The sequence below is a fragment of the Emydura macquarii genome, unplaced genomic scaffold, assembly GCF_026122565.2.
Source record: "Emydura macquarii macquarii isolate MOO-44397 ecotype Brisbane River unplaced genomic scaffold, CSIRO-AGI_Emac_v2 contig_18, whole genome shotgun sequence".
In the NCBI taxonomy this organism is placed as follows: Eukaryota; Metazoa; Chordata; order Testudines; family Chelidae; genus Emydura; species Emydura macquarii.
Genome location: NW_027130155.1, coordinates 9,964,491 through 9,982,811, shown reverse-complemented (window position 1 = coordinate 9,982,811; position 18,321 = coordinate 9,964,491). Strand labels below are relative to the sequence as shown.

General features: G+C 38.8%; 1 protein-coding gene across 1 annotated transcript in view; it reads left to right on the top strand.

Moving 5' to 3' along the window:
* Window positions 1–15,061, top strand: part of GRK7 (G protein-coupled receptor kinase 7) — a 28,207-nt gene extending 13,146 nt beyond the window's left edge. Inside the window, exons 3-4 of the mRNA XM_067541451.1 lie at window positions 8,951–9,222; window positions 14,294–15,061. Coding sequence (XP_067397552.1) covers window positions 8,951–9,222; window positions 14,294–14,636 — 615 coding nt within the window. The 3' untranslated portion in view covers window positions 14,637–15,061. The remainder of the gene's footprint in view (window positions 1–8,950; window positions 9,223–14,293) is intronic.
* Window positions 15,062–18,321: the final 3,260 nt, after the last annotated feature.

Below are 18,321 nucleotides of genomic sequence, written 5' to 3'. Positions count from 1 at the left end.
TCTGTTTTATGTTTGAAGGACATCATAATATTTGAATAGGAAAAACATGTTTTGATTAAAATCATATTCAAAATGTCCCTTTGCACTCCTTTATATTTATTTTTTGAAAGATTCAATTTCTTAAGAAAACAAAAGAAAAGCTATTTATTTAGATGTTCCTGAAACTCGCAGTTTCATTTTAAGACAGTTAAGACCTGGTGGGTGCGAGGTCAGGGGGAAATGAAAAATAACTTAGCTAGTTCTTATACTGCTGATCTTTGTTCATTAGCACACACCAATCCTGTTGGTTCAGATTCTGTAGAAGTTATTCTTTCTTTGTGGTTTTAAAGTGACAGCTCAGCATTTGTTCAGCATTAGCAGCAAAGCAGTTATTTTTTATATTACTACTATTGAATACTTTCAAAACCAGCACTGATTTCATCATAGTTGTGTGATACATTGAGTTTACTCTTTTTCGCTATTGGGATTTTGCTATTTAAAAAAAATTGCTGCTACTAGGTGGTATAAAGCATCTGTTAGTGATAGTGTAAAAGTGTAATATTTTGCCTCTTTATCCATGAATCTCACAGCACTTTACTAGGACTTGATTCTCAGAGGTGTCAATGCCATACTGAGTAGAAGGGAAGAAATAAAGGCGACTCTGTGCCACCTTTCTGCCTCCCTCAATTCTGGGACTGGCGGAAGGGCTTGTTTCACTGGCCCAAGATCACTAGCAGAGTGCTTTAGCTACCTACTTTCCTATTTCTGACCCACACCCTACACAGAGGAGGAGAGCAGGTGGTCACCAGGGGGATTCTTCTATGTCAAGGGAACTCCTGGATCCCCCTAAGTCAGCGTTAAGTCTCCCTTGCACCACTGGAGTAGCACAAAGGGACTTAGTTTGATCCTGCACAGCCCAGCCTAACAGTCGCTAACAATTTCCAAACTGTGAAAAGAGAGAGAATATTCCTTACCTAGTGCATAGGGCTATTGTGAGGATTAATTAGTGAACATTCATGAAGCCCTTGGAAGATGAAACGTACCATGTAAACGCTATTATTAGTTTTAGTCTCTCTACATTTGAACCATGAGGCATAAGTGAATTGGAGTGATGTCTTCAAGAACCATATACAATCAGTTTATATAATGGTTTGAACTTCATATAATCATTTGTGAAATATAGAAACTTATCTAACAGTTTTCATGTTCAGTGTGGTATGAATGCACAGAATACATTTTGTGTGCATTTATTGAGCCCTGTCAGAAACATGCAGTTGGCAGGAAAAGGGTTGTATGGCCTAAAATACTTGGCCAGTCGTATTTTTCTTTGAAATGTTGATTTGACAGCCTTTGACTGAATGAGGTTTACATGATATGTTTGTAAGTAATCCATAAACTGTGATATTGTAGCTATAGGCTACTCACAGAGTCCAAGTACTTCTGATCACACTGCGAACAGTCCCATTGGTTTCAGAGTAAAGTTCCACACTCAGTGTGATTAAGTTTATCAGAATCTGGCCCAAAATGACACTGGAAAAAAAGTCATCCTCCTCCTCACTTCCAAACACGTGAATAATATGTTGTCAAAATGCAAACCCAGGCACAGATTCTACAGACACAGGAGCAAGAGATGTCTCTGGGCTTGTACCCATGTATGTGTGGACTGAATTTGTCTCTTTATTTAGAGTAACTTCAAACTTACTGTATCTCTAACATAAGTCCTGATCCTAAGAAGTGTCAATAAGATGCAAGCACCCTCATATCCCACAGACTTTAATGGCAGTTAAGGATGCTGAGCACCATAGAAGACTAGGCTCATCACCACCTGCTTATATTTCTTGCTAAACTGCTGAGGGGAGTAAACAGAGAGACTTCATAAACAGAGAAGAAAAACACCTGCACAGAATGTAATATTTGTTTGATGTCTTCTGCTGAGCAAGCTGCCCACGCATAGTGCTATTAAAAGCTCTGATGCTATTTTTGCATTCATTTCCAGAGGGTCTCTTAAAGTATATGTAAAGTAGGTTGAAATTCTTCTCTTACACTATTAATACTGATGTGGTATTCTACAACCATTAAGTAATTAATTCTCAAAATACCCTTCTGCAGTAAGGAAGTACTATTATACCCATGTTATGGATGGGGGAGCTGAGGCAGAGAGAGTAAGGGACTTACCCAAAGTTCCAAAGGAAGACAATGCCAGAGCTTGGATAAAAACTACTATTGGAGGCAGCTACTGCTATTTTTAGTAAGATAGCTTGAACTGAGCTAGCACAAGTCTTTCTACCCACTCTGGGAATCACACTGCTCAACTGCACTATAGACATATCATAGGAAGTCCTTGTATTTCTTAAGCAGCAACTACAGCTGTGCTAATTTCTGCTGGGTTCTGTAAGGCTTTTTATAAGATACAAACAAGGAATGTTTTCATTTGCTACAGACACCTAACTTTTATGTTGGCTTTAAAAATAATTGCCTCATTTATTTAAGTGATCAAGTGGATTCTTGCTGTCATGTGAATATTTGCCAAGGAAACAGGATGATGGGAAGATGTAGTTCTGTATCACCACTTTAAGTTCTGCTCTGTTCCTCCTCACAGTGGCTGTGGAAAAAATAGAACATTCAAATTACCATTATGAAATGAATGGCAAAGAAAGACCAGATATTCTCTTCCCCAGTCCAGGGCCCATGTGTAGAAAAAATATCTTGAAATGTAGAGCTATCAACAGCTTCCTGTGGTCTAATGCTGCATTCCTCCAAGGTCTGGTAAGGCCACCACTGAAGGAGCAGAGGAACAGCTGGGAAAGAGAACAAAGCAGTCGGTGGCACCCCTTGGAGGAAAGAAGAACTGAGCCCCAGGAAAGATCTGATAGAGCTAAACTCAGCTTGGGTTTTTTCCCCGTTCAACAGTTCTTATGCCATGGCAAACAAAAAATAGACCTTCTGATTTGCTTTGCTGTTTGGTTTATGATGTCAACCGAATTTGTTTTGTAAAGATCTATGGGAAAAGGTAGAGAGAGAGAAATCCAATTTTTCCCTCCTCTGATTGCCAGTTCCGTGCTGGTGGAAAGTGCAGAGTTACATGGTGTTTCTTCCTCTACCCTATTTGCTAGGAGCCCAGATGCCACAGTGTTTTAACCAGGGCATTATTAGTACTTTACATTCCTCAGGAGAGTAAGATTCATATATAAACAGATTTAAATTTTGGGCCCAGTCCTGCTGAAAGTCCTCACAATGTGCTAAGCTTCTTTGACTCCAGTGTGTCTTGACTGCATTTAGTGGCTCTCACAGTAAAGCTTTTGTTACGAGAACATGTTAAAAAATAATGTGTGGCAAAGCCACAAAATAAAATTTCAGATTAGATTTTTCTCTCTTCAGAGTGCTCCTTACATAAATTCAGCTAAGTCTTGTTGGCAATCCATTCTCAAAGTACCTATTGCCCTTAACTGAAATTCCTTGTGTGAATGATAGCAGGGTTGGACCTTTGGTATTTTTTTTAGAGCCAAATTTTACCTTTGTATTTATGTATGGGGTACCTGTCAATCACATTCATTTATCTGACAGAATTTGGTCATTGACTTTGACTTTATATTTCTGGCTGTTCTTTTAAATGAAGAAAAAAATCCCATTTAAAATAACATTAAAATTCAATTAAAATTCAGTTTAATGCAAGCATTTGAACAAAGTACAAAAATAAAGCATCTTTCTTACTCTCTGCAAATATACTAATATCATATCCTTAAAATTCAGATAAAAGGGTTCTATGACAGAGATGAATGGAAGCACAAAATGGCTGGCACTGGATTTTAGCTGCATGCCAGAAGATTTACAGGCACAGAAAGAGGCAGGTGGACCTCATGGATTCTGTTGCTTGCAAAAAACTGTGGAGACACCTAGGATGACCAGATAGCAAATGTGAAAAATCGGGACATGGGTTGAGGGGGCGTAATAGGCAACTATATAAGAAAAAGCCCTGAATATCAAAACTGTCCCTATGAAACTGGGACATCTGGTCACTAGAGACACCACATGCTGTGGGTTCTTCATTATTTTTTTCTGAAGTGCCTAATGGGATATGCCCACCTGATAAAGAGGTTAGTCTGCATGTTTATGTGCCCAAATATATGTCTTCCTGAGCAGACAATGGCCTGTATACACAAGTTCCTGCTCTTAGCAGGAATGCAGTGGCAAAAACGAGAGGTCTGTGCTTAGGTCTTGTCTCAGGCAATAGTGGAGCATATGTTAACAGTGTTTTGGCAATACAGTAATGTGACTGTTTGGGGTTGTATTTACTACACCTATTTCCAAGCACACAATAGAATTTGTCCTAATACTGGTAAGTCTTTAGTTAAAAATTACTTCTCCAATTAATAAAAATCTCTTTAAATCTGTTTACAGTTTGTACCGAATGAAAACAAATCTGTAAAGTCATTATACAAACAATGATTTCTGAGGAATTTTTAACTTCTGAAAAACAGCAGAACAAATTTAAGAGCACAAAAAATATCTGTATTAGGAAATAATCTCATTAGTTTAATTGAGTCCAATATTCCACAGTGAACCAGGATCAAAATGACAATGTTGGAAAATTTAACCCCATTCGGTAATGTGAATTTGCCACCTCCATTCTCTTCTTCCAGTTTATTTTCATTCGCTTTCCCTCGTGTTCTTATTTTTACATTAAGTCAGTGTACAATACCTTCCTTTTTTCTTTGACCTGGATGAGAGCAAATTAAATGGCTTTCTGACTCCTGCTTTGGAGGCCAGCAGGTATATTCTCAAATTAAATCACTGTATTTTAGCCACCCAAATCCCATTATGGCTACAAAGAGTTGTGCAGTTAAAAACTCAATGTGTCAAGATGAGAATATGCTTCGATATACCACTGCTGTGCTGTGGGAAAGAGTCCTGAGTCATTCTGGCCTCAGTCTTGTGTGCTGCAGCAAAAGCTTTGTTGTGCTAACTGAATTATGTCACCGTTCAAGAAGTGGGATACATAGTTCTCAGCACTGGTTTGTGCATATAAGGGTAAAGTCTGCAAATTCCAGCTTTCCTCCAGTCCAGTCCAATCCCATCCCATCCCATCTCCACAAATATAGCAAAATCTTCCATTAAAAGATGTTTACTCTGCCAGTTCAGGGCACTGACTTGTTCTGGTGAGTGTGTTTCCTGACAACATCCTGAATCTTCTTATTTCAGCACATCCCTTCCTGTTTTCCCTATTTACTACTCAGTCATTTATAGTGCTGAGTGCTTCTGGTTTTATAGCCCTTTCTCTTCAACAAAAGCTTTTTGCCCAGGCATTTAGCTATGTAGGAGAAGGCAGAGAAATCTAAATTCCATTTTTCCCCCTGCTTGCCAGTTCCTGTGCTGACTGAAACTCTAGAGATTTACTCTGTTTCTTCCTCACCCCAGCTTCTTAGGCATCTGGGTCAGTATCTACATGTCAGATAGGGTTGCCATCTGTAACATGTATATATTCTACTTGAGAATGGTCAAATCTGAATCCTTTTGAATTTCAGGGGGTGGAAGACTAGATTTGAACTCTTACATTTTAACTCATTAGTTTGGATTCTGGGTCAGGTCTAGAACTAGAACCTGGGTTCTTTCAATTTGGCTTCAAATTCTGCTGAAATTTTGTGAGGAGCTACTCTCACAAGATTTTGGACCACAATGGTGGAAACCTCATGAGATTAGCAGATCTTGCAAGACTTCCCTCAGTTTGTGCTGAATTTTCATAACAGCTCACAAAATTACAGTTCCATTACACTGGAACTGCAGGGTCTACCCTGATTCAGCCTTTAACCCAAATCTTGATCTCTCACCTAAACCTAATCTGGATCCAACCATCACCTTGCTGACCCATCCCTAATTTCTACTGAAACAATGATGCACCTATTGGATTCTGTCCTGTATTTCTTTTGAATCTGTGGGTCTGACTGGGTCCCTTTGCTTTGCCTGAGTTCTGCAAGCATGAATGCCACATCAGTCAAAGCCACCTCCTATATTGCTTTTCAAACACGGTTGTGCAGTTTATGCATATCAAATAGACTAAAGGCACATAACAAACATCCCTTCAAGTAGCCAGGCTGGGGAAGGGAAAAGAGAAGGGTGAAAGAGAGAAGGTATTGTTGAATAGAGCTACAGTGACCCACACTTATGGTCATGGAATGAGATCCTGACACTGCTGTGTCATGTGTATCTTGATATTGTTCAGCATGTGATGAGGCTGAATTCCAGGACAGCAATGTCTTAACAAAAACACAATGTCAGGATGTAACACTATGATTATTGTGTTGCTCTCTGTGACTTAGGGTGACCAGATAGCAAGTGTGAAAAATCGGTATAGGGATGGGGGGGTAATAGGTGTCTATATAAGACAAAGCCCTGAATATTGGGACTGTACCTATAAAATCGGGACATCTGGTCACCCTACTGTGACTCCATATGATGATGAAGTGGCTCACCAGCTCTTCAAAGTATCACTCACTAAATCAACTCCACTTCTGGCTTAATCAAACAGAACACTTATTGCCTCCCACTAAAAAACAAGGCAAAGAAAAAGTACTACAGAATTTCTGCATAGTTCCCATCATATTACCCCTTGTAGGTCTGTAGACATGCAGGTAGGATAAATGGTGTGGCTTTCTGATCCTGTAGATGACTATTATTCACAAGGGCTCCAGTTCCACCCTCACATATTAGGGCATTTGTGCAGAAACCAGCCTCTCTGTACTTCTCCTTGGTCCCTCATCTCTCCCCCAGATAGCGTGACTCTGGGTTTCTAGTCCACAGTTACATAATGTTCCCATTTCTGAATGGAGGAGTAGCCATGAATAAGAAGTTACCTCTTCCTGGAGCAGAATCAGATTCTAGTGGGAAAATCCAACATCAATAGTGCAGATTGCTTAGGGGGAAATGTCAGACTGAGAGCTCCATCTTCGCCAGACCTTGACGCCCCATATAATGCTACAGAGCAGAGTAACTTCTATGGACTTGGTGAATTAGCAAGAGAGTTCTTTCTTTCTATGCTTACTGGCCATATCTGGCTAATATTTGTGCTCTCATCTCTTTGCCTCTGAGCAAAGGGGATGATTTGGTCCCGTATCTCTAAACAAGAATAGTTACTAGCAAAGAAAAGGAATGGTATTTCATCTACTTCCTACCTTTTGTAAACAATGGCCTGGTCTAGCCATATACTGTAGAATATAATATATATATATATACACACACACACACATTGGCAGGAGCTGAGGTTTATAGAAGAAAATTAGTGCCCCATGGGTTGAAAACCCAAGAGAAGAACATTGTGCCTAAAGCTGCAGGAGTAATAGTCCTCCCATCACTTAAACTGAAACTGCATGTGCATACGTTTAATTGCACTATTCACAAATTCCTTTGTATGCCCCAAATCAGCTATAAATTCAGCTATCCTTTCCTGAGGCATCTCTTTCAGCCAATACCAGAACTCTGCTACTAACAGCAACCACCATCTTGTACAAATGTCCATTGGATTTTGCACCAAGACCATGTCTATACTAAAAAGAAAAAGAAAAATTCCAATCAGTTCAAAAAGGAGTAGAAAAAGTTTGAGTGACTTTTGGCATTTTTACCATTCTGTTAGTTAAACGTGCTAGATAACAGGTATAGAGCGCTAAAAATGGGTCTGGTTGTGGGAGCCTTATCTATACGGAGGCTTCCATCAGCACTAATGATGGTAGCACCATTGGCAGTGTAAAAGAGTGACTTCCTCCTCTCAAGGAAATCAACTACCAGAAAACCAATAGAACTCATTGGGAATCCTACTTTGCCTGCCCTACAATCTGAGTGTTACGGATGTGGCCATGGGAGGAGTGGAGATCTACGCTATCCATAGGGCATGGGCAGTTTGCCCTGTATCTAGGAGTGTTCTTAGTTCAAAGTTATGTGCTGAAACTAACGAATGCTGACTCCTTATTTCTCCCCACTTGAATGCACAATATAACAAAATATTCAAACAAGGGTCACTTGCTGGTGCATTGCTTACAATGGACCTATAAAGAGAAAGGGGGAAATGGATCCGTTTCCTTTTGTGTTTCTTAACTAATTTTAAAGAAGACCTGAAAGGTATTATTTAGTTGTTGTTGCTTTTTGAACCTTAAAATATCAGGATAATTAAATGTTTTCTTTCCTGTTTATACGAGGAAACTACTTAGATGACTCAGAGATGTAGGTTGAGAGCTTTCTCTGCTGTCAGTTGAAGGGGTGGGGATGGCAGAGGCAACATGTAACTGTTGATAGCTGGGGGGGAGCATATTTTGAACCAACTCTCGGAAAAAAAAAATCCCTGGCAGAAATCGGGGGGAGAAGCATCTGACCCCAAATGACATCTCCCTCTCCCCCACCCCCCTGCATCACCTCTGGGAGGAGGGGGGTGGTAAATCCTTATTAAGGAAAGGATTTTTCTCTAATAGTTGTCAAATAGATGTTAATAGTTAATCACTTTTCACTTCCCTGATTTCTCCTGATATGCTATACCGTCTGTTCCTCAATACTTTATAGTCTTCCAGGAAAACAAGGTAGACAAGACCTGAATTTCTAATGTGAAAGAAAAAAATTAAGCAGAAAGACACATTTAAAAAAAAACAAAAAAAAAAAACCACTCAGGCTTTCTTTATACATCATATAAAAATGTTAAATGGCACAAATCCATATTTTTCCTTTGCAGATCATATTTAAAAGTTTTCTGTACAGGAAAAATGTTAACCAACTGAAATAATGCCAAAAGTTGTTATATGGATATTACATAAATGCACATCTATAGAATGTCATCTATAGTTTCTATAAGCATAATTTTGTCATGTTTGCTACTGATACCTTCAGATACATTTTTTTACTTTATGTAATTAACTGTAGGAGACTAAAATCTACTTAATCCTATGCGTTTCATTATTGTCATTGTCTAGTTAACCTATATGTTTGATTGCCATAGGCTGGGACTAATGGTTATATGGCACCTGAAATCCTGAAGGAAGAGAATTACTCCTATCCTGTGGACTGGTTTGCTATGGGATGTAGTATTTATGAGATGGTTGCGGGTCGAACTCCATTCAAGGATTTCAAAGAAAAGGTCAATAAGGATGAAGTGAAAAGAAGAACCTTGGAAGATGAGGTAAAGTTTGAGCATGCCAACTTCACGGAAGAAACAAAAGATATTTGCAGGCTGTTCTTGGCTAAGAAATCAGAGGACCGATTAGGAAGCAGGTATGATTTCCCATACTTACGCCTAGATCAATGATGAAATCGCTATTTCATACAAATGGAGGCCAAATCCTGAAGATCCCAATCTTCCTTTCCACTTCCATGAGTAAAAGGGATCTTGCTTTAGCAAATTTCTCTTGGGAGAGCATAGAAATGGGGGAATGTTGCCTCTGTGGTGTCACCGCCCATTCCATCCCCAGCAATCCATAGAAGCTCCTCTTTTGGAGTTTTGTGGAAGGGAAGGAGCCCCTCTCCATATAATTCTGTTTCCCCTAGGCAGTGAATATTCAAATAGATATCTGCATCTAACTTAATGCTGCTTGAGTGCAGAATGCTTGGTATATGTCTGTATGACTCTTGTAGGAACTGTGCTGTCAGGGTTCCAGAGTAGCAGCATGAAGGGACAGCCATGATAATCTTGCAGGTTTCCTTTCCTGCAGGTGTCAGGTTTGGAAGGTTGAATCACGTGATTCCTACAACAGGTATCCTAACCCCTCCCATTGACAGCCAACTTAATGGAAACCCATAGAGTTTCCTGGGCCTCTTATCATCATCCCAAGGGTGTAAGGGAGAGTACACTTGGACCTAAGTCCTCATAAGGCGAAACTTCTATTTGTAGCCTTAATGGGAGTTTTGCCTTTAAAAGGACTGCTGGATTTGGCCTTAAGTCAGCAATTCTAAAGACTCTTTGAATAATATCACTTGCACAGGAGTAAAATATAGTATTTAGTAACCAGTACAGGTAAGCTAATGAAGCATATGACAATTAGAATAATAGTGGGTGCTATTTTGTAAAACTTGATATTTGTCAGTAGTCCAGATTGCTCAATGCAGTATGCAGTGTTAATCGGAATGTCACATTGTAACACTTGTAATGTTTGCAGTGAAGATAAAACTCCTATTTGCAATGGAGGGACTTAAAGTTAAAGTGTATAATTAATATTATTAATAATATTAATTTGCCATACCAAATTTACAAAGAAGCTAGAGATATTTGAAAACACATTGAAGAATATACTATAAGATTATAGAATGGTGTTTTATATCTAATGTACAGGTGAAGACCATTTGAGTTTTTCAAGGATTTGGTAGGGTGTGTGTATCATTTTATCACATGAATCTTCTCTCCAGCAGGTTAAGTGTGATAGCTACATATCTTTTTGATAGAAGAACGTCCAAAATACACAACTTGGCGTAACAATATGATACGGTCATGGTTTCATCAACCACATACAGTATTTCTGTGGGGATTTCAAATGTGAACAGAGGCTGTGATTTCCCCCCTTTTTTGTCATTATAAGGAAGCTGACAAATTCTAACACTGAATGGAAACTGTACATACTATTCAGCAACAAAGAAGTATCTTGCAACACAGATTACAGAAATTGCCTGGTTTAGCACAATAATAGTAATACTGTTCACTTTAGAATATTCATCTGACATCTCACTGTGCTTTTTACATGTTTAGCCTCATAACACCCCTGTGAAGTAAGATTTATCAGCCTAATTTAAAAGTTGGGGGAACTGAGGCTTAGAGAGCTTAAGTGAGTTCTTCAAGGTCATACAGCAAGTCTGTGGAAGAGCTAGGACTAGACTGCTCTCCTAATGGAACCACAATCCTAGTTGTGTGCCTTCATCACGAAACCATCCTTCTGCAGGCTTAATGTTACATTAGCTCTTTGTGATGGGTGGGAGAAGCACCTCAAAACAGTTACTTGTGCTGAGATTTTTCATTCTACCACTTTTGATTTTCTAAAATATGCTGCCTCTACTTTCTTTGCTGTTTGGTGGCATTTCACATCTTTGGGGACTGGAAAAAGGATTCCATTTCCCCCCACCAAAAACTCTACCAGCCCAACAAGCAGGACCACAAATGGAACAATTTATCATGTATTTTAAAAGACACGAGCATGGAATACAGCCTCCAAATATAATCTGTAGTGGTATCTTGAACTATTGAGGGAGGGATACAATGGAATCCATTAACATAATGTCCCATTTTTTCTTACCCCACCTTTCAATACACAGTTTAATGAGAAATGGGCAAGAAGAAGCAGTCCAGCCTTATTGTACATGATGATAAAAAAAACTCTGTCTGTGCCGATTACACTGGAGATATTTTTCAAGAACAGCTCATCCTTATGTAAAGATTAGCCTTGTAATTCTGCTAAAGTCAATCAGACCTGGGGTTATCTACATAAGTGCCTGTTGCATAAGTTAAAGCTGCTCAAGGGCAACTTTAATTTGCACACCTGACCTTCTGAAAATGGTTTAATTTTTGTATTCAAGACTCAGTGTTGTTGGCTTATTCTGGAGAGATTAACACCTTTCTCTCCACTCTCTGACTGTTTGGAACTTGCTCACCCCTCTCCCATGCTGTTCCATGGAAGAGTGAAATAGTTCATTGGGGAATGTCAACTTGAGAAAAGTTAGGCAAGCTCATTCACTTTTTTTGGTCACAGTTATGCAAACATCAGATTCACACAGGAAGGGGTGATGGCTAGGCAGAAAGAAGCACCATATGAGTAGGTGCCTTTAGATGGCATTCTGTAGCTTCATATTTGTAAAGTATTTTTTTTTATTCCTGATGGTATCAGAAGAATATATATTACATCAAATTACATCAAAAGGGGAAACACTGCAGCAATCCATTATGGAGCCTTCACTAAGGTCTGATGCCTTTAATTGCATGTTACAGAAAAGCAAAGCAAAATAAAATAAAGTCAGCATGAACATGCTGAGTATTAATTTACCCAGTAACCCTTTAGGATGACTGACTGAGCTGCTGGAGTCACAAATCTGAGAGTTCCTATGATCTGAACTGCAGCTCTAATGCACTTCAGGCTTACAAAGACAATCAGCAATTGACTTCAGGCTCCACAGCTGCACCCGTGTTTGTGTGTCACTAACTGAGCAGGCTAGGTTTTGCAAGACCCAATGCAAAAATAACGAGAGACCTGTTGATCTAATCTGTGTTCTCATACTATGCTCATCAGTGTAGTATACATGTCCTTTGCCACTGCCTGATGGATGACACCACCTCTGTGTACATATGAGGCCCATCTGGCTGCCTCTGATGCTTCTCAGGCTATGACTTTGCTCCCTGATGACATTTGTTTACAAGGCTCTGTGGCCTCTGGAGATGTGCCTACATGAATTAGGATGCCTGGAAGTGAAGCTAAAGTGCAGTTTTCTGAGAAGGAGTAGGTAGTTAGGGAACAGGAAGCAGTGCAAAGGGAATTAAGGATGCTGTTCAAGCTCAAGGATCTGTTGCATGTGCATGTGCAGGCCCTTGGAAGAGCAGGGCTTTCTGTGGTCACACAGGCCTAACACTGCATCTGGTCACTATGTTGGTGCTTTTACACATTAATGAAGATGATTGGCTTTAACAGAAATTTGCATTATCTCTTTCTTTTGACCTTGTTGTAGGGAGTCATGTCCATAGACCATCCTGTTCTTCAGTATTATCCCATATGGCACTGTGAATGTGTGGAAGCCTGATCTTTATTTAGTATATGATTTTGTAAAAAAGTGTGAACAGAAAATTGCAACCCATTTACAACATTGCTATTTACTGAGGTCATGGAATACAGACAAATCTGTTTTCCCAGTGTTATCTTGATAGTTTTGTTCTTCATTCTCCTTGCCTCATCTAGGACCCAGTCCAAGCTATATCATCCATATAGATAGGAAAAGAGGAATGCAGGATGCAATTTTCCTTCCTGCTCCTAGCTCCTCCAAAACTCAGGGCAGATCTACACTTAAAAATGCTGCACTGCTGTAGCACTTCAATGAAGATGCTACCTACACCAATGGGATGGCTTCTCCTATCACTCTAGTTAATCCACTTCCCTGAGAGGCCATAGCTACGTTGATGGGAGATGTTGATGTCTACACTAGGGGTTAGGTCGATTTAACTGCGTCACTCAGGGGTGTGGATTTTTCACACCCCTGAGTGACATAGTTAAACCAACCTAATTTCCTAGTGTAGATCTGGCCCCAGAGTTCACTCTTTGCACATTCCCCACTGATGGAGTTGCAAAGGTGGGGCATTTTAGGACTGGGCCTACATCAAGGATCATGGTCAGTATGTTTTGGTTGCAGCTTTGTGATTCAGGTTATTCCTGTCTTGGGGGTCATCATGGAATCTGAATGTGTTCCTGTTTCTGCTTCAAGAGATGAGAACCTTAATTCAGCCCATTGCTTGGTCTGCAGTTATTCTTTCCAAGATATCCTTACTTTGAATAATTCTAAAAATATTTTATTCATTTTATTTTTAATTCTTGGGTGAGTTTTATTAATGTTCATGTTCATAGTAGTGAGGGACTAGAAGAGCTTTAGCTACAGAGGATCATTGGGTGTGAAGGTGCTAGGAAATGTGCTTGCATTCTTTTGCTAGCATACCGAACTGCGGATCTGATCCTACAAACTCTGCTCACTTGAGTACACCTTACATGAGGAGCCTCATCGATCTAAGTGGGGCTACTTAGGTGAATAAGAAATACTCATGACAATAAGGGTACAGTACTGGGCTTTTGTGATTTTTGTTTGGGGGGGAGGGATGTGGACCAATGACCATTTCAGATGAGGCACAAATATCAGTTTTACTTGTTACCAGTTACACACTGAAACCACTATTTCCAGAGTTGACAGTTGAGTGCATTACCCATTGAAACACCTACTACAGTTTCATGGAATTCTTATTCTAGCTAAAATAAAGCAAATTATCTGAGTTTTGTTGTTAACTATAGCCCCAATATTTCCCCTTCCTTAGCTTCAGTTCCACTGAAAACCCGGCTTTCCTAGTTGAAAAGTAGAAAATATCGTGATCCTATTATTCACCTAACAACTCTTTGACTTTTGAAAGAACATGCAAAGGGCTGATTTAATTAAACCCATTTAAAATTAATATAGATCCAAGTTGTGCAATTGAACTTTCCCAAAATCTAGGAGAATCCAGGTCCTGAGCTATAATTCAGCTTTGGGACCCTCTCATGTTTTATATATATAGTTCACCTTCACTAGTTGGCTACCACATCACAGTTTCGACTGACAATCTTTTGTTTTATTGCAGGAGCAGTGATGATGATCCAAGAAAACATGCTTTCTTCAAAACAGTAAACTTCCACAGACTGGAGGCAAACCTCATAGACCCTCCTTTTGTGCCAGATCCATCAGTTGTCTATGCCAAAGATGTTGCAGACATTGCTGATTTCTCTGAAATCCGTGGGATTGAGTTTGATGACAAAGATAAGAAATTCTTCAAGAAATTTGCAACAGGTGCCGTCCCTATACCCTGGCAGGAAGAAATTATCGAAACAGGACTGTTTGAAGAACTGAATGATCCTAACAGAGTAGCTACTGGAGGATGTGCAAATGGAGGTGAAGCCAAGTCAGGAGTTTGTTTGTTGTTATAAATATCAAATCGTTAACAAAAAGGGTGAAAATGCACACGCAATTTTCCAGATTAAAACAGTGTTTCAAAAACTCAGATAAGCTGATTAATAAGAACTGATTAACCTAAAATATGACATCAACAGGACAAGTAGGACCACAAGTTGAATGGACAATGTTCTACTACTTTGTTCTAGCATCAGAGAGAAATTCTGTTGGAAGCTATCAAGTTGAAGAACCAGATTTATTTTAATAAATTTAGGACTGCAGTCCATCACTCTGTGTATGTGAAATTTGTAAAGCAATAACAGGGTGAGGAAGCACTTGTTTTGAAAATGAATGAGTCTGCCATTTTAATACACTAATTTCCTTTCCTGATCTCTCTCTCTCGCTCTCCCCCCTCCTTTTTTTAATTCAAATTTTTCCCTTTGTTCTACTGTTTTCAATAAAGGCTTTTAAATGATGAAGTAATATTCTCTGTAATTAGTCAATGAATTTGGACCTCATGCATCACAGCAAGCTTAAGAATCTTTTGGCTATCTAGATTTCTCAATCACATTAATTGCTGGATGGTTTAGTAGTAATATGTCCAAGTTTCCATTAATGTAAAAAGTTCAGTTGGAATAAGGACTGAAAGAATAGGTAAAATTTTCCTCTAACTTGACTTACTCAGACTGAGGGTGAATTAGTGAAATCGAGAAAATAAATTGACTTAATATCGTGTAAGCTTATTCTTTTGAGTAGTTATGTTACACCTGATATGAAGAAATGGATATTTGATTGTGAATGCACATTCATTTTTTGCTACCAACTTCAACTTTCTATCAGGTTTCCTGATAAATGTGTCTGTATTTTGGTTTAAACTGTAGTTTAATTTAAACTACAAATAGATCAGACCAGTCTGTAACTGGCCTTTAAAAAGAGAAGTTTCTAAATATAATAGTCATGTTAATTCAACAAAATTAACAAAAATAAAATACATTTTTATAAGAGATTTCGGAAAATGATGTATGTAAGTTGATATCTTAGTCTAAATGTATAGTTTCACCAGTTCTTGAACAAAATTTTATATATTTCTGTTTATTTCTAGTTTTGAACACCGTGAAATGAATTCATTTGGGCCCAGTTCTGCAAAAACTCTATACCAGACATAGTGCTTACTACCAAGAGAAGTCCTAATAACTGTTCATATGTTAACAAGTACTATTCTAGGTAGTAACTGTTAGCAGGATTAGGCCTGATCCTGTGAGGTGCTGATTGTCCCCTCGACGTCTGCTGATTTCAGTGGAAACTGATGGTGTTCGGCTCCTTAAAGCATTGGTATTATTAGCACCCAGTCCTGCATTCCTTACAGTAGCAAATCTTCTATTGAACTCAAAGATTTGCCTGTGTAAAAACTACAGGATTAGACCTCTACATCTGATACACAGAGAAATTGCTAAAGATACACTGCATTTAAAACCACCTCTAATGTACAGTATGTGGGTTTTAATAACCTTAATAAACTATTGATATAATAGCTCTGCTCATTCCAAATAGTGCAACTGCCAAACTATGTGTTTCAGATATTAAAAATGATCTAACATTACAGCTAAATAAATACATTTGCTAATATATTGTATGGTTCCTAACTTTTGTGTAGAGATGATTACATCTAAAAGGAGTGGTTTCTTTTTCTTCTTTTAACAATACTTCTCCAATTCTTTCTTTCTTGTTCTTTGTTCTGCAAGTTAACAACATGAAAGATGTTATACAGTATCTGTTGGATAATTCTGTTCATGAATGGTATTAGAGCAGCCAGAAATTGAATTCTGACATGGATCACACCAACTTTTTTACAGATAATCAAAACAAAACAACAAACAACCACTACCTCACTGTAGGGGGTGAAGGAGTATGCTGGCCATCCTATCAAATTTAAAGAATTATTGTAACTTTGCTATGGATCAAATTCTGACTTGGGCTGCTCATATGACAGCAAGGCTGGTCTTGAAAAGGAATTGGAAAGTGGATGAAGTTGGAGATGAAGGATGATCTTGTGGTTCTAACACAGGATGACAAGACAGGGTATCGGTGTCCAATTCCTAGCTCTGTCACTGATTTTCAGTTTTATTTCTCTCTGCCTCTGTAAAACACCCTAACTCACAGGGGTGTTGTGAGGTTAAAATCATAATCTTTGTAAAGTACGTTGAGATCCTCATATGGAAATTGCTAAAGAATAGCAAGGTATTATTGTATGCGCACACCAAAAAAACCCCAAGACCTAAGTGGTTAGGAGGGAAAATGAGTGGCAGAAAACTAGTGCCCTGACTCTGTGTCCCCTTCAGATCCACAGAAATGGCACTTTGGGTCCTCCATAGCTAGAGCCACTGAGAGGCACTGAGGCATAGATTGTAAGTGCTCTGGCACATAACAGTCTGACCCAGTTTCATAACCCCATTCCATGCAGATTACTGCTGGTGTAGATTACTTCTGCTCCTGGCAAGGTAATATGCAGCAAGGGCGGAGCATGGCGGTGGAAAGCAGCCAAAATGTGGGCTCACATTAATGCTACTTTTGTAGTATAAACATGTTCCCATTTGGAGAGAAGTGTTGTATGTATAGAACCAGAATTTGACCTTATGTTAAAACCACATTTAATCAAAGATTACTTTGTTATACCAGGTGTTGAAGCACTCTATGTTTTGCAAAGTCTATTGCCATACCTAGATGGGAGAGTTCAGGACAAAGTTTCTCTCATCAGAGGCCCCAACATTATATAACTGTGGTTTTAAAAAGATCTGTTATGCCAGAAAGTCCCGTAAGAGTGTGCATTAGTAGGCTATCAGAGTATGCCTTATTGTGCTGTGTAAGCCACTTAAAGAAGTGCATCAGTACTCTATTGATGCATATCCTGGCATGGCCTTTTGCTGAGAGCTCAGCACAGTAGTTTTACAATTCAATTTCTAAAGTCTGTTAATATATGGATTTGGACAACAGGTGTTTCCATTATGAAGAGAGGAAAAAGAAAAGAGAAACAGAAAAAAGCTTGCAAATGCATTTTCTCTACTATTTTCAATATATATTTTGTAAAATTAATTTATTTAAGCTTTTTTTTTTTTTTTAAAGGATTTAGTGAAATATTTAGGTGACTTCTTCCTCCTCCTGCCATTGCCATTAACCTTGATGTATTTTCAACAACAGTTTGATGGCAGCCTAATGGCCATTTTTAACATTTTGCTTTGTATTATAAAAAACAAGGCCCCAATACTGCAAAGATGTGATGAACATTAACTGTTGAAGCCAATGACACTACTCACATGGGTATAATTAATCACTTACCTAATCTGCCCAATCAGGGCATAAATGAGGACCAGATCCCCAATTTATTTTTTGTAATAGAAAGTGAGAGTTGATGTTTTCAGAGGAGAATGATCTGCTGTCTTAAGTGATATCTAAGCTCCTGGGACAAAGGAAAAGAGTGTAATTTGAAATACCCCCCTTCCCCTGCCAGCTCAATAACTTTTCTCTCTTCCCTGCCTCTTTTGCAGACAACTAGGATCTATTTAAAGTGTTAATCTCATTTTAAAAGATGAATTAAGAGCCCAAAACGCTATAAACACCACTAGTGCAGGGCTATTAAATGCTATGGGTGCTCTGCAGAGATTTCTCTTCCAGTATTCCTGCATATGTTTCCAGAGAAGAGAACTTAATGCTCCCTCTCCCAGC